General features: G+C 33.2%; 1 protein-coding gene and 1 long non-coding RNA gene across 2 annotated transcripts in view; one reads left to right on the plus strand and one right to left on the minus strand.

The window, feature by feature from the left end:
• Positions 1-25,022, minus strand: part of LOC147910986 (uncharacterized) — a 486,594-nt gene that overhangs the window by 59,761 nt on the left and 401,811 nt on the right. The window lies entirely within an intron of this gene.
• The window catches only part of LOC105146913 (uncharacterized), a 318,339-nt gene continuing 314,409 nt past the window's right edge, over positions 21,093-25,022 (plus strand). Inside the window, exons 1-2 of the mRNA XM_087403528.1 lie at positions 21,093-21,151; positions 21,245-22,318. Coding sequence (XP_087259654.1) covers positions 22,081-22,318 — 238 coding nt within the window. The 5' untranslated portion in view covers positions 21,093-21,151; positions 21,245-22,080. The remainder of the gene's footprint in view (positions 21,152-21,244; positions 22,319-25,022) is intronic.

The raw sequence follows: 25,022 nt of genomic DNA on the forward strand, positions 1-25,022 counted from the left end.
ACATTCAAAAGATGAAACATTTCTAAATGTTAATAAAAATTATGAGCCATTTTAAAACATTTATAATATACATAGGTAAAAATATAGCAATAAAAATTAAAAAAAAATAGTATTCTGCTCGTACTGATAGGTAAATACTCAATATGACTAAAGTATTTCCTCTTTTTTGCAAAAAAAAGTTACAAAAATGGAAAATAATTGATCTATGTTACTTTTATAAGATTATAAGTTTGTTAACATATATTTATTAGCATGTTTATTGATATATAAGAATATATAAAGAACTATTTTTCTAACAATAGACTTATCTACTTATTTTTACGATGCTTAGCAGGTGAATTAGAATCTATGTTCTGCAGGAATAACAAAAAAAACTCAAAGAAAAGTTACAATCGATGTATACACTTAGTATAGTTGACCATATTGATTCTATTTTACAAAGAGTTTCTTCTCCTTGATATAAACAAAACATTGTGGGGCAAAAAAATAAACTAAGTATATAATGTTGTAAATATAGAGCCACAATAATACTACTAAATTTAATAACCTTTTAGAAGTTAGGAAACAATTAATTACTTACAAAATATCACATCACGACTATAATATTCTGCATTTTGCGCTACTGATAATAGAATGAACAAATTGAACAATAAACTGATGCAATTGAGTCAGATCGATAATCTAAACGCGATTTAATACTATTTGTTGAATTAGTAATGTGATCATCTACGCAAACAATAAATAGAATGTTTTGAGTAAACCCTCATTGGGTCCGGTTATTTTAACCCTTTCATTGTCGAATTAGACTTTTTTTTAGCAGATTTTCTTGAAATTTTGCTTACCTACGTTTTTTGATTCACTGATTCCGAATCTGAAGTCTGATTTTGCAAATTCAATATGGCGGATCAAATATGACCGCCATCACTTAGTAAACTAGGTGCGGTGCGGTGCGGTAGTGAAAATTTAGATATTTTGCAAAATAAATAATACGAATAAGTAAATAATAAAATAAATTATATGAAGACTAATGTCGATATGCAAAGAATCAAAAGCTCGTGTTCACAAACCCTGCTGAAATCTATCAACAGTCCAGGGAATTTATAAAAGCTAAAGTATCTAAAAAATCACATATGATTGGACTTATATTTATATCGATATATATAATCTCGATCGCTTTATCGCAGAATTTATTGTTTATAAAAAAAATCTAACCTGCAAAAAAATATCAAGAAAATATATATTTTTCTGTAACATTAGAAAAGTATTTGATCAAATTTTCAAATCTCTATACTCAATATTTTCCAAGAAATCGATTTTTTCTTAAAAATATCACCTTTTTTCGACTTTAATTTGTTATAAATAATTGCATATAAACAATTGGGTTAAAAAACATTAGAATATATTAAGTGATTATTTAGCTACATAAAAAACCAAATTTCACATTTTTACAAAATTGTGAAATTTACAAGGCAAAATCGTATAAAAAAGAAGTATACTTCCCACTGGCAGTGAAAAGGTTAAAACATTTTTTTTTCATGTATCTTATAGTTTCGAAGATATTTGTTGAAAATGAAAAAATCCATTATTTTCGAGGGATTGTTTCTTGAATGAATGTTTGAATCTTGAGATGAGTAAATAAAAGATATTTAATGTTCTACATCATATCCAAAACGCATTAAAATCAGTTAAGGATAGTTCCAATGATTTTATTAATAGTATATATTCATATATCAGTCGATTTCTACTTGTTACTTTGAATATCTGATTCAAATCGTTTTTTTCTCTTCCGCTCTTCAATTTCAATTTTTAATCTTGATTAAAAGTATTCTAGTAAATTGTAATAAAGTCAAACTAAAAGCCAATGTTCGTAGATTAAAGAACTTATATAACAATAAATAAATTGTTATACTGAATTATATATAATTAATTCTGGAGAGATGTAAACAAAAAATGTGATTGCTAATAATACGTGTGCGCATCTGGAATAAATTCAATTAAAATTTAATTCAAAGTGTTTCACACCCTACCAATCGTAATTATAATTACAAAAGGCAATAGCTTTTATGATGTTGTTTATGTTAAATACGTATAGTAATATATTGCTTAATGTATTGCTATTTATTTAGCTGAGTGGTTAAAGGTTTATTTGTTCAAATAACTGTGTATTATAATTTGCGTTGTAACAGTTGCGTTCATGATGCATTTAGGCAGGACAAGGTTCGTTTGGTACAAGAAGTTCGCGTGTTCACTCGGCGTCTTGGGTGTTGCGAAACACACGCGAAATTGCGATTATTGTTATTGATGAGATTATTAAAAAAATACTTGCTTCCGAGTTCTATCAGATTACTCCTCAAATTAGCGCTATCAATAACCGTTCTCATAACGCTGACAATACGATAACTCGTGGTAGATTATACCCATTATTTAACTAACGATCATTTCGCAGTGATAAAATTGATAGATACTGAAATAATTAGAGAACAGCAATTTCACTAATTTTCAATAAGGCAAGCACAAATTAGATATTGGTGCTTAATTTATTATGATTTTAACTCTTCAGAGCTGACGTGAGTTTATTAAATCTACTTGATTATATTTCACCAGAACTGACAGTAAGTATATTGAAACACCTGTGTAATGATTATATTACCTAGATAACAAAGATTCTAATGAATAAAAATAATTCAGTTTTCTCTATTAAAATAAAAAATATATTATTATATTTGAATTTACTGTTTTTCTTAATTTTTGTATCTATTATTGTAGCAATTACCATTTAACATAAAAATTTTAAATAATTCAATTTTCTTTATGTTACATCTGCAAATTTTTTTTCCTTATAAAATAAACTTATTATCATTCTCTTTTATATGAATCATGTTATTTTGATTCCATAAAATTAATTGGCGCTTTTTCATCAACATATATAAGTAAATCTCGCACAGAATTGAGAAGTAAAAAAGTTACTTATAATGCCATTATTATTATCATTATTATTACTTTTTTCAATAATAATAGTTACTTTTTTCTGTAACGGTAACGATAATGTTGTTGCAGTTTTACAATAATGATCTCAACTATTATTTTTATCGTTATTTTAACTTTTAATTATGTCTTTCATATTTCTTCAATAGGTCTCATTATTTCTGCTTAAATAGAAATACTTTATTTATAATAAATAGGAATATAAATATTAAAAATAATAATTTGTTATAATTATGTTATATAATAATTATAACGTTATGTTATAAAATTAAAATATTAAAATAAAACAGAGATTAAAGTTTAAATATTGCATTAATCATGATAACTAATTAATGTAAGTTTGAAATCTAATATCTTTCTTTAACAATATATAAAAAAGTAACGGAAAAAGTAATAAATCACTACTTTCTAACTTGTAAGAAATGGTAACGTATTACTTTTTAAAATTAATAACTAGCAAAGATAACGAGTTATTTTTTATAAAAAATAACGATAACGATAATGCATTATTTTTTTATAAAGTAACATTCCTAATCCTAATTTCAGCAGACCCAGTGTTAGTAATTGTATTACAGATTTTAGCGTCAAAAGGATTAATATAAACATCGCAAAAATAGTAATGGCAAACGTTTCGATCTATATCGTTTTCAGTGTCGGATTATAAAACAAGTGGATTAATTTGAAATATAAATAACATTTAATAAATCGCCAATTAAAATATTGCTGTAGTGTCAAATTTTTAAAAGTTCAAATCGGCTTGTGTTGCCATCGATGTTGTAAAATAATACATTATTGAAGATTAAATAGTATTTGTCAAAAATTGGATTTTTCCATTTCACTAATTTTATCGAATTGAGAAGGAAATCATCTCTTTATGCATGTCTTATCTCATTCATTTAATTCTCGCATAATCGTGTTCCAATTATCGCGGAATGTGTTCGGGAAATCTCTGAATATTTTTTTCGACTTTTCGGATATGTGATATGCTTCCCTGTAAACAAAAAGATCGCATACGCCACTTCGAGTACTTCAATCGTAACTCGATTGTTGAGAAGCCCTCTCGAGTCCTGTAATTTGCCGGATACCTCGTATCTTTCCTGGGGAGTTGCCGCTTGTTTCTCCTCTCGAGCGTCCACTCTGACGTTCTCTTGTCTATGTAGTAATTACCCTTTCGAGGTATCCTCAATTATCGCGAGGCGTGCTCTCTGCGATCTGTGTTCGGAGGCCACCCACTTAACCTTGCAAGTAATCTCGCCCTACAGTGAACTCCTGATCGAACATCCTCGGTTGCATCGATCCTTCAATTATCTCTTGCCACTTCCAATGATTCCCTATAAGTAGAGTGTCGGCTCTTTCTTTCGGTTGCTCAATAGATTTATCTTTATTAACCATTAAACGGCTTATTATCTAATTTGTCATGACAAACTGTGTATAACATACTTAACTCAATTTTGAACGCTTGTATTAACTTTTATAAAAATGAGCATATTATGATAAATTTGTTTTTAATCGAAATGCCAGACATTAAAAATTTAACGGTAATGAGTAATTATAGTTTTTACATATAATATAGTAATATGTAGTATGATAAATAAAAGATGCCATCGATGCAAAGCTTAATAATAGACAATTTTTGAGTTATGATGTATCAAAGGTATTCTGTGAGCTTAATAAAATTATAATCGATTAGTGTTATTCGATCATTAACGTCATTGTCCTTTGTACCAAGAAAGGAATATTCTAACATATTCAAATCTATCAGATAAATTAGCCAAATTTTTTCAAAATTATTTACTTATATTGGGTCATTTAAAAAGTATCCGCGGTTTTTTCATTCAAAAATTGAACAAAAAACCATGGATACTTTTTAAATGACCTAATAATATAAAAATGTTAGTTTTCAAAAAGAAGTCTGAGTGTGCCACACCCAGTATAATATGTCTAGGATTAAAATCTGCATTTTTCATTCCACTATAATAATATCCGCGTTTCATTCTGTCGAACATCGATAAGAAATTCTGAAGTTCTTTCGAAGCTTCCGCGCAAGAAGTTCCTCCGTCGGTTTTCGTGAAGCCTCGCTTGTCTACTTTTGTACGGCTATTTCGTAATTATCTATTAGAGTTTTCCCTATTTCACGTTCTCGTCGAAAGTTCTCTCGATTAACCGTCGAGGCTATCGTAAAGCTCGCCAATGTACAATCCTTCCGTATCGTTCATTCCTGTCTTCGATCGCCGAATGATCACATCGAGGGCGAATTAAATACGGAAGTCCGCCCACGTGCTTTCACGTGCAAAGAGCACCCCATCGAGTGTCCGCGATACGCGAGTGCGTCAACATTCGTTATCGGCTTGCTCCTTCTTCTCGTTTTCGGCTGGTCGCGCGCTTTTTGCGCACATCGGCTCTACGGGTAATTGGAGAGTCCACCGATCACCCTTCTCCCTTCCTCCGTTTCGAGGATGAAATTTTTGCCAGTAACGTATCTTTACCAGAGGAACACACGAGGTAGTTCTTTTTCCAGAAGCTCTTTGTCCGTCTGACTGGTTCGTTCGTTCACTCGCTCGCTCGTACGCGGAACGTTTAATTAATCCCGGTTTACCTTTGAACCCGGACACGAGCCGCGAACCGGAGTATGTTCAATTAATGATTTTTGATATAAGCTCTTGGTCGTGCTGCGACCGCAGACGATAGTGCATTATATTGTCGGTGTGGTGAGTGTATGCGGCCCTGATGAATTCAATTGCGCCGCGCTCGCACCGCGAATTTCAAAGCGCGCTGCTCGCTCTTTCGCGATAAAAAGCGTGGATCGAGGGAGTTATGGATTCCCCCTTTTTCGATCTTTCTGATTTTTAGTTTCATTAGAAGCTTTTTTCATACGTTTAGTCGAATACGATTTGGAAGTAGGATCGCGTTTTTCGAAATATACTTTCGAAATATATTTTTTCGTGCAAGACATTTCCGCTTGTTTCAACAGCCCGCGAGATATGAAATCGAATGGTATTGATCTCTTTTTCCTTTTCTTTCCGTTCTACAGTTGGCGATTTAGTTTTAATAAAATTTTACGTAGCCGACTTTGTAATTCGGAATTAATGCGGTGACATTCGAGATCTCCGTAACTTTTGCAACGTGTCCGCGCGCGATGGTGTGAGCGCATGAATAATTCAATCCTTCTACAAATCGCTTCTTATTCGCAGAACTTTCCTATCGATTATGTCATACCGCGAGCCGCAAGCTATGTCACATCCGTTAAGTTACATTCGATTGCTGGCGTTCCCTTTTTGCAAGCTTGGAATAATTATTCAGGATAAGTGTATGATTTTTATGTAATAATATATTACAATATGATTTTTACATAATAATAGTAAGATTTTTATTTTTATAACATTTACTTTGTTCAATAAAAAAAGCAGCTGTGTAACTATTATAAGATTCTTTAATATGATTGGGTATATAGATTTCCTAGTAAGGAACTAATAAGAGTAAGAACCATTCATATTAAAAAATTTTACAAAAATTGCAACCTGCTTTTTCTGCTAAACGCAATCATTGTATATCAATAATGGGATCATTGATTTTATAATAACTGGAAAGTTTCTCGCAAAAATCAAATAAATCAATTTTTTTTAAATCTGAATGGCGTCAAATTTATTTTCTATCAGTAGCATCACATTGTGAACAATTTTGTCCCAACAAGAATCAAACAAAAAAAAAACGGGAAATATAAGAGAATGTTTATGAAGACTGTTTCTGTTAAGAGTAATTCGAAAAATATTATAAATAAAAAAAATGAAAAAATATTACTTTAGATCTTAAATAATATTTCCTTCTTCGCCTTTATCATTATTAAAGGGATGTTGGCGCCGTAATACCAACGTAACACGCATTGTACTTTTCCATTTTATTCGTTTTCCTCACAGAGAAAAATCTTCCTTTTTCATAATAAAAGGAAAAAATACAAATAACTGTAAGAAATTACGAACCTATATGAAAAACCAAACATGAATTGTAAATTATAGTTTTTTTATTAATACGTAGGTCATTTTTTCATGTGATATAAATGATTCTAAGTATATATCCAAACAAAAAGTAGTTTCCCATATTTGAACAATATTGGATCAGGGAAAAAGTTTCTTCGTATTTTTTAATTCAAAATTATATATACAATATCTTCGTCAAAAATTAATGAAATTTAAATTAAAAAAAAGAGTTTTAAAGCTTGAAATCTCTACTTTCAAAAGTTTACTATATTTTTTGAGTTTCTATGAGTTTGATAATTTTTTTAAAAAACTATGAGCTGAAAAAGATGAAAAATTTTCTTTTCACTTTGGGAGTCTCTTACGTGTTTAAAAAAATTTACGAAAATTTTTGACTAGCTATCGTGAAAGCTTGAAGCTTTCCCTACAAAATAATTTTTCAAAAATGTTCCTATGATTTTTTGTTAGTGAGTTATTCTCAAATAAAGTAAAGAAGCATTCTAATTTTGATTGCTCATAACTCATAAAAATTATCATACCGCAATTTAAAAAACAGATTTTTAAAGCTGAAACTTTGCTCTAGCAAATGATATATTTGTAACGAAAATTTCGCTATAAATGAAAAATTTTTGCAAAAAATTTTTTTAAATATGAAGAAACTTTTTTCCCAACCTAATATACATATATAAAAATATAATGAGACCTTTATTTTGAAGCTTACAAGAAAAGTAAAAGTACGACCTAAGTGTATATAACCTTCTAGTAGAACAAAGTATTGACGCATTGGGAAACAAATATACAGCCAATATTAAACAATGAGTAAGAATTGTACAAACAATATTGGTCCAACATTACACAGTAGATGATTAATTATATTTAGCTATTATTCAACAATATTTGCTCAATATTGGTTATACATTGCTTTTCCAATATTTCGCCTATATTTGCCACTTATTTCGCCAATATTTTACACTTTTGTATATACAGGATGGGTCAGCAAAATCCGGGCAAAACAAACAATTTATTAAAACGTTTTATTCATAAAAAACTTGAAAATACAAAACTTGAAACTACAAAAATTTTTTATATGTTGCTTGAGAAATCCTCTCTGAGTTCTATTATTCAATATAATTCCCATTTATTGCGATCACTGCCTCGATTCTTTGCCTAAAGTGCGAGTACGCTCTCTTTAACTGCTCCTTGTCTAAATTTATGAATGCTATCTCAATACAGCGGCTTGAAAAGTTGCGATTGGGATGCCTGGACTTGTTAGACACTTTTTCAATAACGCTTCAAACAAAATAATCTAGGCGGTTTAAATTTGGACCATTGAGAGGCCAGAATTCCTTGGACCAAAACGCGTCCATGTTGTCAGAAAGCCAATTTTGCACTAAATGGCTTGTGTGAGCTGATGCACCTGTTGAAAAATATATGGCCTTCTGGAGGCCGTAGTTTCCATCTATGGCTTCACAGTCCTCAGAATCCTAGTAGGTAAACCTCCTTCGATGGTTTCTCCTTTTTTAAAAAAATAAGGCGGCATGATGTCACTCTCATTGAAGATGAACTTAGAATGTGAACATTCGCTGGAAATATCGTTCTGGTTATTACGGAGATATCCTGTGGGGATCGTCAGTCAGCGATCGTTTCTTCACTTTTGCATCAATAATAATAAATCTTCTCATCTAGGAAAAAAATCTAGCGCGAAGCACTTCAATTATCGCTCTTCAATTGTATTCCGCACTTGATCTCACTAACTCCAACATATTGAGGTTATATAAATTTCATACAAACATCTAAAATCAAACTTACCCGAGTGCCAACAGTCATCTACTGTTAAAGTCATATGTAACGGAAAATTCAATTTTAATTTTGTCCGGATTAGCTGACGCACTCTGTAAACATGTGTACTATTTTATATTCTATTTCGACTTATACTTAAAACAAATAAATCTTTTCAGAATCATTTGTAAGATTTGATAAGTAAAAGTTTGAAGTTTTTAAAATTTTGAAAAATTTTGAAAAATTTTTATAATAAATTTACGCAATAAAAGTATCGTTATAACATAGTGATTAAATAAACATAATAAGCATAATATTGATTTTTTTCCATGAAATCTAGTGCTTTATTTTCTTATCTTAATGTAGTGCTATTATAAAAGTCATAAGCCAATTCTTATAATATTACACTTTGAATGAATTTTTAAAGATACATACATTAATTAACCTCGCACATTTAATTAGTTAATGACATCAATAAAATGTGTAGCTCTGCCCCTATAATAAATTAAATTCAATTGGCATTCAAAAGAGATAAAACAAATGCTAAAGAATCTTGTATATGTACTATTATGGAAAATACTATAATTATTTAAATATAAAAAGTGATCCGGAACTAGTGCCCGATCCACATCTAATGCTTTTACCCTATGTATGATATACATAGTTTCATTACTTTGTATGTTTAATTTTATCGATTCAATAGTTGCCCACCGCTTTGTTTGATATGTCTATGCTAACAATATAAAAACCGTATCAGACTTCACTAAAACGGCGCTTTACGCCGATCCTTTTCACGCTTGGTAAACAGCGTTAATTTATTTGAACTAGGCGGAGGAGGATCACGCGCGATCTATCGTTAAAGGGACACGTGCGGTAGGACGAAACGTGGGCGGTAACTTTTGTTAAGTGCGCACAGCGGGCCCTTATTTTTTTCTCCTCTCGCACACGAGAGAGACCCTTGTCTCGTCGTCGTTTATTTACGGTTGCGGCGGTCATTCTCGGTCGTATACGAAATTACGGGACCGTGCCCGGCATGCCCCGTAGCCCGTCGCCACGGTGTCGTAAATAAGCTCACCTTCGAAGATCGCCGGGAGACACGTGAAAGCACTTTCAGCCCGGAACCAGTTACGGCTCGCGCCACTTAATTTCCCGTGCACCCTCCGCTCTTGCGCGATGCGGCGCTTTTATTCTAATAAGGCCGGAATGGTAGCAGAAACGAAACGGACTACTGCAAACGCATTTAAACGCTCATCTATTACTGAGCTACTTATGTTTGCACTCTGGAATAATTAGCTTGGAGCTCTCTGAAGCGCGTCTAGAGAATTAAATCAATAATGTGCGGTACTACTTCCAATTTGATTAACAAAGAAATCTTTGCGATGAAGGAAATTTCGATTTATTTAAAAAACGATATTAAATGTCATATTTTTTATCGAGGATATATTATAAGAACTTGCTGAACTATTCTATGTTTATATCACTGTCAGTACTGGAAATCTATAGATAGAACTTAACAGTAAAGAACATTTGGTACTTGCGTTAAAATCGTTCTCTTGTTAAAATTTTTATGTTGAACTCTTAACTACGAGTGTTAATTTAATATAATATAAGTGATTATGTTATTTAAGTATTTTGTGTGAAATTGATATTTAACGTTGTGTTAAAGTGACACTATTTATGAATAAACAAGTAATACATGAAAATAATATAGTTTTAAAACATAAGTTTTAAGACAAATGAATAAAAAATGAATGTACGTTAATTTAATATAAGTTATAAATATTAGTAACATAATCATAAATGTCGATTTTTATTGAAAAGTATCTTCTACAATATGTTTCCCAATTGTGTCAAACTATTATATATTTATTGTATTAATTTTAACATGTGTTATTTCCGAATACATTCATCTTGTATTAAATTTTAAAAAACAGAAATTTGAGAAGCCCGTTTGAGATATATAAAGTGTATTAAATTTAATATAAATTTCCCAATATATAATAATGTGAACTATGGATTTTCAATATTAGATGTATACATTAGAGAATACAGTTTATATGTATATGTATATTTAAAAGATTTTTAATCGCGTAAAATATGTAAGAACTTTTTATCTGACATATATCGTAGAAGTCTACGATTACGTCCCAATAGATAAGAAAAATGCCCGGCGCTTTAAAGAAGATTTATTATGCGATATCCGGCAACGCAGGATAGCTTTTTTCATAGCGTAGACTCCGATGAGACTAAAATCTCTTTGACATTTCCAAGCTCTCCGCGGCACGACGTCCACTCGTATTATCTGCGAAACGCGATGCCAGCGAAATTAGACCTTGTTTTGCACAAGAAGTACTCGTTTAAGCTCATTCACTTAAAATGAAACTGAGTCAATTTTTTTCAGAAGCTTTGTATTAGCTTTGTATTTTTTAGTAATGACCTTAATAACTATTAAAGAATTAAAACATATATATGAGTATAAAATAATTTATAGAGCTATCAAAATTAGTGTACAAATTTTCCAAAATTTTTACCAAGCAAATTTAAAATTAACATTAGTTAAAATATTCTATATTTATAAACAAATATTGAATTTCTTCTATTAGATGTTAGCTGAATAAAAATAAGATTATCATTATAAATTCTTAAAATTAATGCTATTTGAAAATTTGCTATGTATGTACAGTCTTGTCCATAACTATAAAATTCTCAACTTATTGCATTTTCTTGGAAAGAGCTGTAATAACAGTTAAAGGAAAACTATTATAATATTATAATTGTTGTAAAAATAAATATTGTTTTTCAATAAAATAATTTTAACTTATTTTTCTTTAGATTTTTCTTTAGAAACGTTTATGATAATTTGTGGAAGTGCTTTGTACTTATGACTATGGCAATATGTTTTTGATATTAATGATGATATTCAAATTTCTGAGATTAGATTTTACAATATTGCATGTAGTTGACGGAGCAAATATTACTCGCAATCTATTATTATTCGCAATGGCAATGGAAAAAAGTTTATCAATGTTCATTCGAAAAATTTTAATTTTCCTACAGTTCGATGTTGTTGCGTTATCTGAAGATGAGCGAACTTTCTCTTAATAGCCATTTGTCTTGTTGAACTTCGGTGCGACAGCTGGCTCCTTGCAGGTCAGCGAATGACGAAAGTATCTTCAAAGAGGAAGAGAGGAGAGAGAAGACGTACCCGCGTTGGGTTTTGTGTGATACTTGCAGTAAGCATCTGCCGCGCCAAATTCGCAATGGACTTTGCACGACTTTCGCCGTTTGGTGAAATTTGGCGGGCGAACTTCGTCCGTCTACGAAAAGTCTACAGAAACTCAGTACGAGATTCTTCGTGTGGAACGACGAGGTCTGATAGCAGCATCGTGAAAGATAAGTTTACTTAACCCGATGTATATCCGCGCAGAAAAAATAATTTTTTCTTTCGTTTCGTGTAACAATGTAACTTGAATTATTTATTTAAATTTTTTTATTATCTGGTATAAAAAGGCATATATTGAATTCAAAATTCTAACGGAATTTTCATTCCGAAATAAGGAAGATTCAGATTTGAATTTTTCCGACTAAGATGATATTTTCCGCAATAAATTTACTATTTCGAGGATGCTTATCAGTATTTAATATTAAATTGTTTGTCAATTTAATTTGTGATATTACATATTTCTGCTTCAATTTAATATTATATTTTAAGACAAATAATATTAATTTACAAGGTTTTGTACAAAAGTACATGAAAACTATTTCTAGAATAATTTTCGATTCTGAGTCCAAATCTGACATCGAAATATTTCCACTAGATCCACTTTTAGATAGATACAAGAAAAAATATTTTTTCCAATATTAAATGCTCAATATTTTTTGTTTTATTAAAAACTTAAAAAACAAAAAATAATGAGCATTTAATTTTTGTTTTTTCAAATGATGTTTTACTCGTATCGTGTTAGAACGTATTTGAGTCCAAGGTATTCAGTTCTTATATATTCAAGATCGTCTTAAGTTCAGCCTTGAGATGTATGAACCAATCAAAGAGCTGCATTAGCGTCTTAAGACTATCTTGAAATAAGAACCGACTATGAATACTGACCCAGTTGTAATTGCCTGTTTTCGTTCCAATATCCCTGAACATTCTTAATAATTATCATCAAATCCTGATAAATTATTCGAAAAGAAATGCTGTATCAAAAATGCTATATCGATTATATAAAAAAAGTATTATTTTAATAATTTATATATAATTATAATATATATAGTATTATTCCAATAAAATTTTTCTGGCGGCAGATTCAAAAACACAGCATCTCAAAATGTGTGTTTAAAAAAGACGTTTACTTCTTTTGCATTAAAAATTATTAAAAATTTGCAACCTAATATTATCTGCGCGTAGTTTTCTTGAATTGAAAATTATAAAAATTAACACAAAAATATTATTAGGCACCCTTTCATCAAATATGGTTTATTCGCTTGTTTATTAATTGTAACCAGTTCAAAATTGTCGATATTCTGTAAAAATGACACGCAAAAGTTAAAATAGATCTTACTTTAACAAGCAAATCAATTATTACGGTGCCAATTATGAACTAGTTATTCAATTATTAATTTTAAACTGCTAATTACGATCTAATTGATCGGAGACTTTATTACAATTGCCATTACGCAGCCATAATGCAACTCAATATGAGCGTCCGAAGGACGATCGAAAAAGCCTCACTTGCTAATTACGTTCTATTAATTAAACAAGTTGCGAACTCGTCTTTCGGCAGCGAAAATGGAGTATCAAAACGATCGATTCTGTCAATATAATATAAAAAATTGAGGCAAGCGCGAGATGCGCATACAGACAGGCACACGATTCTTGAAGAATTTGCTACCATTAAATATTGAAGCAATCTCGTTCCGTCCCATGTGAATGTGCGTCACGACGAATTCGCACGTAGTAAAAATATATCCAATTCGATCTGACTAAAACAACCGCGCGGCAGTATGTCTGCGAAAGAGATCGCAGTTTGCTGGCCGTCAGTCCTCGCGCCTGCTGGATTCGTTTCATAGAAATGTCGATTTCTATCTCTTAAACTTCTTCCTCAGAAAAATAAATAATGTAATGAATTTATCGATGACTGCGCGGCAATGTTTTCGCAATAATTGAATCTAGCTGTCGTATATAAAATTCTAATTGTTTATTTGTACATACATATACACCTTAGTCGCTGAACTTAGATTGCATTTTAAAATATTTATGGATTATGATATTTTTCTAATAATTGCTTTAATTATTGATTCAATTTGACTGGTATTTTTAACTTTTGTCAATTTTAAACTATACGGTAAAATATTTATTTTGTACTTGTATTAAAATCGATCCTTGTTAATTTTATGTTGAATTTTTTAGGTATCCGAACAATGATATGATTAATATAATGATGTGATTATGTTATTTAAATATATTTAAGCGTTAAATTGATATTTAACATTTTGTAGTATTAACGTAACACAATTTATGAGTAAATGAACACATATCATTATAATGTAGTTTAAAAATATAAATTAAAAAATATATGAACAAAAAATAAATGAACTTAACATATTACTGATACACATATACTAATAACACGTACTAATGTTAATTTTACTGAAGAAATATGTTTCCACAATTTCCAAATTGCATAAAAGTGTTACATTTTTCTATATTAATTTTTACATAATGTTTGTGTTATTTTCTAACATATTCATTTGTCTTAATACAAAAATTTGAATCGTTTGGGAGACGTATAATATGTTTTTAATACAAGTTTTCTATAATACATAAGAAATGCATTATAATTTCCTCTAAAATTGTATGGCGACAATCAAATAAAATTTATGTAGCTTTAATGATAAAACGCATGAAATTCGCAATTTATAATTTTCACAGATTTTCCATTGTAATATTAAAAGGAATGTCATTTTCCATTTGCAAATTAATCAGAAAATATATAAATATACAAATCGATGCCGTGAAACTTTTTCGTATTGCTCGAAGCCGTTTTCCTGACACAAAGTCGACATGGAAAGGCTCACGAATACTCTCCCCACCGTTCCGTGAGATGCATAGCGATATGCGCTTTTGAAGGCGGAAGCCATACGCTTTTGAAGAGTTGCTATAAATTTGCGTTTGGATCACGGCAAGAAATCCGTTATTTCTTGCGTGACCTATTCGATTTATACAAATTCTCAATCTTCGCGAAATTTACAACGAAAAAAGAGGATTTTCTCTCTTTTCTTCACTACTCTTTTATCATCTATTCATAATTCGCCTTCAAAAGAAACACAGTTGCATGCATTGTTTATTGTACCATGTCACATAATCGTTAATCAATGCGGCAGCATATTTTGTCTCAACAGTTACATATTTAATATGCCAATATTATATATATATATATTATTCGTATAAAAAAATCTCACTGCGCGACATATATTGAATCAGTCTAAAATCGTATATTCCATCTTTCATAGCATGACGCGTAATTGGCTATTAGTGAATTAACAGAATATGTTGGAATTAAATATAAAATATATAAAAATTGGAATACATAAAAATTCCCACGGCTATTCATTTTCCGCCACATTGTAGATCGCGCGCGCACACACAAATAGTTACTAATTACCTTTTCATTAGCGGCATCATTAATGAATGTCTCTATCAAAATAATATCGCCGACCAGTTATTTCCGGCCGTTACTGACGCGATTTAATCCGCATTAAAATTGTACCTGTGTTATTATTTGTATATATATTATTTACGCGGCCATTTGATTAGGAAATAATTGATGCACGTAATTGAACGTGGTATTTACAAATTTTCAGCGATTTACACACCACATTGGCCAATGGATGAACATGTGTGCGTGTACGATTGTATTAAGTGATTAAATTAACGATAAAATAAGCGGACGATTAAATGTGTGATTCCCATAATTAACGTGAGACATGCGAACGTAATAAGCCTAATGGTGATCTTCCTCGACGATCGTGAAGCAGATTTCGAGTCAAAAGTCGTGGACTTGTAAGATTATCGCCCTGAGTGTATCGCTAAAAAAAATTCGAGCGAGAGCAAAAAAAAGGGCAATATTCTTTCGACGATAAACGTGAGAAAGTAGCGCTCGCGAAGCTCACTTTGCGACGCTCGATTGGTGTTGGAAGTCTTTTGAAGTTGCAGGACAAAACTTTGACAGAGGCTATTGCTCGTGCTATTCCCTATCGGTGCGATGTGGAGGATTCCTCGGAGATCCTTAAGTTATTCAGGATCGATCGTCGTCCCTCTTGTGAAGTTACATCGCGCGTTTTTCTCGCCTCGGTGGTTGATTACGTCTACGCGAATCTGGCAGCAACGTGTAATTCGCAAACTTTTGCTACATCGCGACGACGCGTCTCGCGTGCCGAGTTCACACATCGTACGAAAGAATTCTCGTTCCATTTTCCTTCACTTTCACCGGAAAACTTTTATTTTTACATAATATTTTTAAGCGATATTTAAATAAAACAAGGAAATAAAAAGAGATATCAGATTTGTTGTCGTCCATCTTTCGATTTTTCCGACCTTCAGAAAGTCACTAATATTTTAATAGATCAAAACTCCAAGAAAAGCCTAACTTTTTCGCGTCTGATATATTATATAGAGTGCCCGAGATTCGTCTTTATTTATATTTAATTACAGATTTTCTCAGACGAAATTGATGCTCCACTTAGAAACTTTCTCTTTCGCAGTGGGCAGTAGAATCAGGTGAATAAAGTTCAGACACACATAAATAAACAAGTAGAAATAGGTGACTGAGTTTGTACAAAGTATATAGTTGTATAAAATATTAATTTATGTATATATAATTATTACATGTTTTACGAAAACATACAATACGGAAATTAATATTTTATAAACACAAATAAGCGAAGAAGATCATATTTCATCAAAGCTTGCGTCATGGTGCTTAATAATATTTTTGTGTGTATCTTATACATTTTCTAGTTCAAGAAAACTGCAAGTCGATTGTTTATCAATCTTAAAACACAGTCCTAAACTAAAGTTGGAGTAATGTCACAAATTAAATTGACAAGCAATTTTAATAATACCGATGCTAATAAGCATCTTTAAAACACTAAAGAGAATTTATTGTGAAAAATGTCATCCTAGAATTTGAATTTGAAATTCCCTACACTGAGAGAACAATTTATTATATTTGTGACTATAATTACATAGTACTATAATTATGATTATTACTGCTGTAAGAAATGTACAGTTCGTACAAAAAATGACTATAAATATAGTTATTATATATTATCATAAAAATTATTGCAACTACCAGTAATTCAAAACATTATAAACTATAGTAATTGCAAGCATTTTTATAGTAATAACTATTTATATATAATCATTTCCGATGCTAACTATATATATTTTTGTATACAATTATAAATATTAATATTATTTCTAACATTATCTGTAATAGTAATAATTATGAATAATGAAATTATGAAGTGTGGCTTCAGTGACGATGATTTTATAGAGAGAGTATGCCATAATTATATATAGTATCATGTAATTATAATCATAAATATCAAAAACTTTCCTCTCACAATCAGTGTACAATTTGTGATGGATGTCTTACTAAATGTCATTAAGACCATATTCCATTTTGTACGTACAAATATAATACGACGATATAATTTATTCGAAAGTATTTCGCTATTCAGAAAATTATTCAGAAAAATTCGTTACAAAGAATGTTGCGTTTATCGAGTGACGTAACCAGATGGAGGTAGCTGCTCGTTTTTCCGTCCACGAAATTCATCGTCCATTCCAATCCACGACCGCGGTTTCGTATAATATTTCATTCCTCTTTTCTATTCTCTTCGGAGACCATCGTAGTTCTGTGTTTCTCTCTACGACGGGTGCACGACGACGAGAATTAGCGTTTCCAAGTAGCGTGGCGGAAACGGGCGACGCGCATTAAGCTCTGGCAAAGCGTACGCGACCCCGAGTTTTGATTTTCCGTGAGATCGGATGTCGTCCCGTATACATCCTGTGATGCAGAGTGTTCCAAAACTCGCAGTTTTTCCTCATAAATTCGCTATCGTGCGTCATACCTTTTGACACATTTCTTTCGATTAGACGTCACATACAGCTCTTCAGAGATGTTTTTAAATATTTCAACAAATATATATTTAAACTCTCTAAAAGTTGACATCAAAATCTGTGATATATGGCAGTTACTGACGCTCTGTGAGACCCGTGTTATATTGACTAAAAAGTACTAATTAATATCAAAAAAGCAAAGTGATACAACTCGTTTAAAAAAGAATGTGTACATGTTAATATTAAGTTTATTTTAATAATCAAAAAAATTCAAAAATTTGAGTATATAACATAAAAACTGTAACTGAGAGGGTCCAATAAATCCCATCATCAGTTGTGAAGGATTCAACTAGATTCTATAAAGGAAGATTTTTTTTTAAATCTGCTTTTAATTAAAGAATAAGATTTTATCACTTATTTTCATTCGTAACACTTGTTTCACAAAGGCTTTTAGTTTTTAATCGCTTGACAAAACAAAAACAGTTGATGCTTGTGACAATATAGAATAGCGGTTATTTTTTCAGTTCCGCTTGTAGCGTCTATAGTTCTTTTTTTTTTTAGAGGGGAGAAGGAGAAAACTATGCGGAATATTTCTGATGCACCCAGTATACACCGTCGCTCGTTTTGTTCTTTGGTTCTGCACTCTCGCGACCGCAGTGTTTGTAGTACGCGGACAAAGCTTAATGCACTGGCCGAGTACACGGCGGTTTCCCAAGTTCGCGTTACCATCGGACTAATTGGACGCTTTAATATTTGAAACGGAAACAAACGACCTGAGAGTCATTTCCGTCTGACGTTTTCTCCCTCAGGTGCGTTATTAGAGTACCTGTCGTTTACCTAGTAATAAATCTAGAATTGATATATACATAACGCCGTATAATAATAAACCATCCTTTCCATTTAAAAGTGCATGTATGACATTTCTCAACGACAGACGTTTTATATAATAAAATATCTTTAAACAGTAGTAATTATACACAATAAACAAATTTTGTATTTTTGTCAAAATTTGGACTCGTTAAAATTTTTTTGTTTTTGAGATATTCGAGTGTTGACATAATGTAATTGTGTTATTTGAATACTTTGTGTTAAATTCTGTGGTGCTAAGATAACACTGTGGATAAACAAATGACATCAAAATAACATAGTTTTAAAACATAAATTTTAAGATAAGTAAATAAAAAAGGAATATAATTAATTTACATAAATTATAGATGCTATTAATATAATTGTAAGTGTTAATTTTTATTGAAGAACTATGCTTCCACAATTTGTTTGCAATTTTTGTCAAAGGGTTACATTTTTTTGTATTAATTTTTTACGTCAATTCTTGTGTTACTTTCTAATATATTAAACTTTTGTTAAATTAACACAAATTTTTGTAAGTGGACTATATGAGACACAAATTTTATTTAGGATAAAAAATTTAATATAAATTTTTCAACTGTACTGTAAATGTAAAAAAATATGTCACGTATCACAGGCAAGCTAAAATAGATACATACATCGGCATTTAAGATAAAATTAATACTAATAGAACAGCAAATACGTTTTAGAGAGATATTCTTGCTTTTAGTACGCTTTAGTACATTTTACCTTTTTTTAAGAATTTTTTTTTTTTAATATAACAGCCATAAATTTGAAATTTGTCACATTTATTCTTTGATATTTGAATGTTTTCTACAAATTTCAAATTTATGGCTGTTATATTTAAAACATTTCCTAAAAATGGTTAGAAAATGGTACTAAAAGCGAGAATATCCCTTTAAGAAATATTCAGTGTATTTATAAATGGAATGTAGTACTCATCAACGTTACTCACGCGAAATTAATGTGACTTATTGCGGGTCGTTTAATTCATTATCATCGCGCAGTCGGACATTGTTTATTCATGCTCGAGCTCGAGACGCGAATCACGGAGCGAAATTAGCTATCTATCTGCTATCCGTCGGATTCATGTCAACACGCGCAATGCGCAATGTATACATGGCGCGAGCGACCGTAGCCGGACGTGATTGTCGATTGATCGGATGCCGATAATCCGATTTCGATCGCTCCCTGATTACTGTCCCCCACAACGCTTTTTCGCCGGTGCGACATCGTTACGAATAATTACGGAAAAATTACGGAAGTGCGTCGACGTCGCGCGCTCTCTCGAGTAGCTAACAACCGCTATTGAATTCGTCACGAATCGCGCCAACTTGGTCTCATTTCCCGCTTTCTGTATCTGTCATGTGTTTAATTAACGCTCACGTCGACGATTAATTATCGACATTGTTACATGCAGCGAGGGAGATGAGGAGAGGGGGTGGGGGAGGTCCAAAGAGGAAGAAGGACTGTCAATCACGATAGGCGGCATCGAGTGCAACTATCGTTGTCAGCGGTCCGCAAATTATTGGACGATTTTCTGTGCGGGCAACATTGTCGCTGTGCATTAATTTCGCTTTTGCGAAACGTCGTCCCGTTCGTTCTCTATCAGATTCCATGCAACTGGGAGGAGGAAAGGCAGGGGTGGAAGAGAGGTAAAATAATAATATGCAAAACAGTTGCGGTTTGTCCGCACGCATGGGGATGCGTTCAAATGCCGTGCATTCTAACGAAAATTTATTCAGCTTCGGTCACGGAATGCATAAAGCAATCCGTCGCGTTTAATCAAATTCTTTTCCACCAAATGCATTTGTACGCCACGGTCGAGAAGTTTTTTTTTAAATAGCATCGCGTTGCGCTTCCTGTTTCGATCTACGTCCGACATGGTAAATGAGAATGAGATGAAAAGAGCGAAAGGGAGAAAGAATCCGCCAACTATCGTGGGATCAAATTCCTCAAGAACGACAAGTGAGAAAGGAATATAGCAAGCATGCAAATTAAACAGAATTGCGAGTGAACGAGAAATGCGTGAGGAGAAACACGAAAGTGCCAGTTCATACGGCCTGCGTGTGGAGCAATCTAAATAATTTCACGCGGAATAAAATAAGATCAAGCCAGGAAATATAAAATTCGATATATAAAACAATGGGGAGAGCGCGGAAAAACGAGCGGAGGAGGTGTTCAGGAGAGAAGAGAGAGAGAGAGAGAGAGAGAGAGAGGAGAGTCGGAGAGAAGCGAGAATATCCGAGGCGCGCCGCGCTGCCATCATCCCTCCGCACCCCCGCGTTCTCTCATCCCTTCCCGGCTTCGCGTAGCGGCAGCAACGAACGGGCTCTCCTTCGCCTCAGTAGCGCCGGGCGTCTCGACGCGGCAGCACGTTGCGTTGGGGGTTTTTAACACGCGGCTCCGACCACGAAAATTCAGTGTATATTCGCAATCTCTCTTCTATCTCTTTATCGTTCTCTCTCTGTTTATCCATCGAATATCTGTCTCTCTCTCTCTTTCTCTCGTTTTCCAGAGCCGTTACCCGACCGCCCCCGCGCAGCCTCATCAACCCTCTCGAGGATTCACGGTGGGACCCGCCCACCCGCGCGCAAGTTACTTTCCTCTCTCCCTCCCCCTCCCTCTCTTTGGCGTTGATTCTCCCCCTCTCTTCTCTATCACGGAAGAAAACAGTATCCGCGTGCAGTCGTGTTTCGCCGAAATCGCAAAATCGGGAGAGCGCTTTTCGAAATCTTTCGAAATCGAGAACTGACCAAGACTGAATTGAAAAGGGCTGGTTTTCAGGCGTCTCTTCGGCCTATTTTTTTCTTTTCTTTCGTCTCCCCCTTTCTTCTGGCCTTACCGCGCGTAGCGCCCCATTCGACCAGGGCACGACGAGAGACCTGTCGCCGTTATGGGGGAGGACCTGCCCTCCGGAGACGCCCGGCGCGGTTAGTTCCAGGTGGAACCGAGCGGGCTCGCGAAGGCGCGCCAGGTGTAGCGCCACTCACGATAGTTGCAAGTGACGTTCCGGAGTTTTGTTTTGACAGCGGCCGACCTGTCGGCCGTTCGTCGAGATAGTGTTAACCGGAGGGGGTGACTGGTTCATTCTCGTGCGCCCTGCAGCGCTGGGACAGCTCGCAGAGGCACCAATTGTGACAACGGAAGCATTCATGCTCCCCGTGGTGCGGTCCTGTGTCTGTTCCGTCCGGATTGTGTGATTGTGTCAGATTGTTCTGCCGCTCAAACCCTTGGTCTCTGAGTGATTGAAGGATTACGCGGAGGGGATCTACGAGATAGTGCACAGTGACATTTCTTTCTCTCGATCGGAGCAACCTGATCGAGGATTTTAAACAGCGATCAGTTATAATCATGATGAGCACGGCGATATTTCGATCAGGCGGCATCGGCGATGATCGCGACAGAAGATCACGTCGGTACAACCCTCGGATGAGCAGGGTGAGAATCGGCGATCGCCGAGCGTCGAAGGATTCGTCCGGTGTCAAGTGCGGATCGGTCGCGGCGAAACGGGGTGGTTCTGGAAAGTTTCTTCTGGTTGGTGCTGTCCTGGCAATACAATTCATCGGTGCGGCAGCAATATCCAGCAAGGGTGAGTGCTTCCTTTTTCGAGTGAACGTCTTGTTCGGTGTGGTCGAAGGATAAATCTTTCGGGTTACAATCTAAGTGTAGCGCGCGCGCGCGTGTGTTCGTGTAAGTGTGTGTGTGTGTGTGTGTGTGTATGTGTACGTGTACTTATTTTCTGAGTTGAAATGCAGCGGATAAGATGGTTCGAAGGAAACAGCGGGATATTGATAAATAGCCTGGAATTTTTATCACATTATTTTATATCTTTCTTGCACCAGAAAATAGAAATGCAAATAAGGCACTTTATACTTGGCATTTAATATCTGAATATAGTAGGAGGCTGCTTCTAAAGTTCAAAAGATGGCTACTTATTTTGAAAGAATGAAAGGTTGATATTTAAACGATATATCCAAAAGCTTTCCTTACGCAGAGTTTATATTGTATGTAATTAAATATATTAATGTAACAAATAATCGAGAGAGACGAGAAGTACAAAATAAATATCGGAGTCTGTCATTAAAATCACAATATAGACTTCGCGCTTTCAACATAATCAGATTTATGATCACTTAAAAAAAAAATATCTCACTTTACAAAAATACTTCTATGATAGAACATCCAGAATTATTCTTATAGTGTTGCCTCATTTAGCTCAAGTAATAAGTATAAAGACCGTGTTCAGTTTTAACGCAGAGCAAGGATTGAAGTTACTTAAAGCAGCAACTCACAATAGATAAAGTATCAACCGACTGTTGTGTTTATGGAAATTTCACGGCAGTGTATATAATCGCGCACATAAATACAATATAATTTTAACCTAATCGGTAAGCCCAATAAATCCAAATTTCTGCTTCAACTATATTGTGGAAAATTATTGTAACAAATGTTTTCTACAAGCTTACATAATTTTAAGTTACGTAATCTTATGTGTTTGTATGATTAATTTCTATCAATGTAGAGTAACTTTAACTTATTCTTCATCTTTTTTAATTCCTAAAAAAGATGAAAAACTACCAATATTAATATTAAACAATATTGGCAAAAATGGATATAAGTTACATAATTTTGTGTACATAATCTCTCCTTGAATTATAACCTCTAGTATGAAAAAAATAATCGTTCGATGAACATGAATTGTTCACATTAACTTTAAGCAAAAATACATAAATTTAAAGTATATTAAACTTACGAATACCTAACAGTTAAAGAAATTCCGGAGTAAATCAGGTTTAATTGTTTTCCATAAATACATAACAGTTGACATCTATCGTGTGCTGTTGCCCTTATAATCTTTGCGTTTAGATGTGCGGATGTAAAGAAACCGTCACTCATCCTCTGCTGTCGATACCTCATAATCCAATATCGCGACTTTAACTTTCCAACTTCGGCCGTTACTTGAACGAGTTGTGGGAGAAACGTGTCTGGTGAATTACCCGCGTTCGATCCGCAAAACATTCCATTGCGAATTGGAGCAATCGACGCTACGTTGATCGTGTGGCACACGCCCTAGGGATTCGCTTCTCACCCTCCGCGAGTAATCAGCTCCCCTGCCGATTTCTGATTATCGGACCGTGCAACGTGGATGAGATGACGGGGAGAGGCAGGAGGCACCCCATAGTGTGCGCAATCTCGTCGATTTCGTATTCGAGATGTCCCAGCGCCGTAACTGCGTACAGGATTTAAGAGATAGCCGCGAGTAATGCCGGGAGACAAAGATGCATACTAAGTGACGCGACGACCCAACCAGTTCTCATCCCGGAAGTTAAACAGTGCGATTTTTGTCTCTCGCATCCGAATGATGCCCGAAAAGATAAATCTCAGATGTCACGATCACCGGCGCGAGAATACTTTTTTCCCTTTTTCTCTTGCAGATTGTGAGAATCTAAAAACGATTTAATCAGAGCCATAAGAGGGCCACTCTTGATTCCGACATTTTTTGTCAATTTGTGTTAGGATGAAATAGCACATATTTTATTCGCCCTTATTTTAAAAGTATAATTCAAAAAACAGAATTTTCTAGTTATTACTATAAATGAGTTAAACATTATCCTATCAATTATTAAAAGTAAATTAATTTAACTTCATAAAAATCGTAAAAATCACAACAAAAAAATGGTTTTAAAAAAGAATATATTTTTTGCTATTATTTGATTTATCAATAATTTTCTGTAAGTAAACATTACTCTATCAATCGTCACAAATAAACTAATTTAACTTTATAAAAAGTCGTTAAAATTACAATTCAAAAAGCGTGTTTTTAAAAAGTCGTTAAAATTGTTACAATTCGAAGGAGTGATTGAAACAAAAACGATAAAAATTATATTGGATCATGTTAAGAATCAAATATTTTTTGCTGATATTATTTGAGTGATCAATTTTTTGTCAAGTTGAAAAATAATTTGTCCCTTTTTCTGAAAAACTTGATTTTTAAAAAATTGTATTACTTTAAAAGCAAGGAAATGATATCTTTTCTCACTCGTAGAATTTTACAACATAATATGCTCCTATGATCAAGCTCTGATTAGAGGCTCTCTAATAGAATCATAACGAATTACGATATCTGCGCCGATAAAGCGAAATAATTGGTACAATTGGAGTAATTTCGGAATATAGAGGAAATTTCATATTTTCCACTCGTCGCCTTTTTGCACGCGTCCGTATTCGAATTATTTGATAAATATTTTTTATTAATATTGACACACGAACATAGTAATTTTCTATTTATTCTT

The sequence above is a fragment of the Acromyrmex echinatior genome, chromosome 1 (genome assembly GCF_024713525.1).
Source record: "Acromyrmex echinatior isolate Ae372 chromosome 1, ASM2471352v2, whole genome shotgun sequence".
In the NCBI taxonomy this organism is placed as follows: Eukaryota; Metazoa; Arthropoda; class Insecta; order Hymenoptera; family Formicidae; genus Acromyrmex; species Acromyrmex echinatior.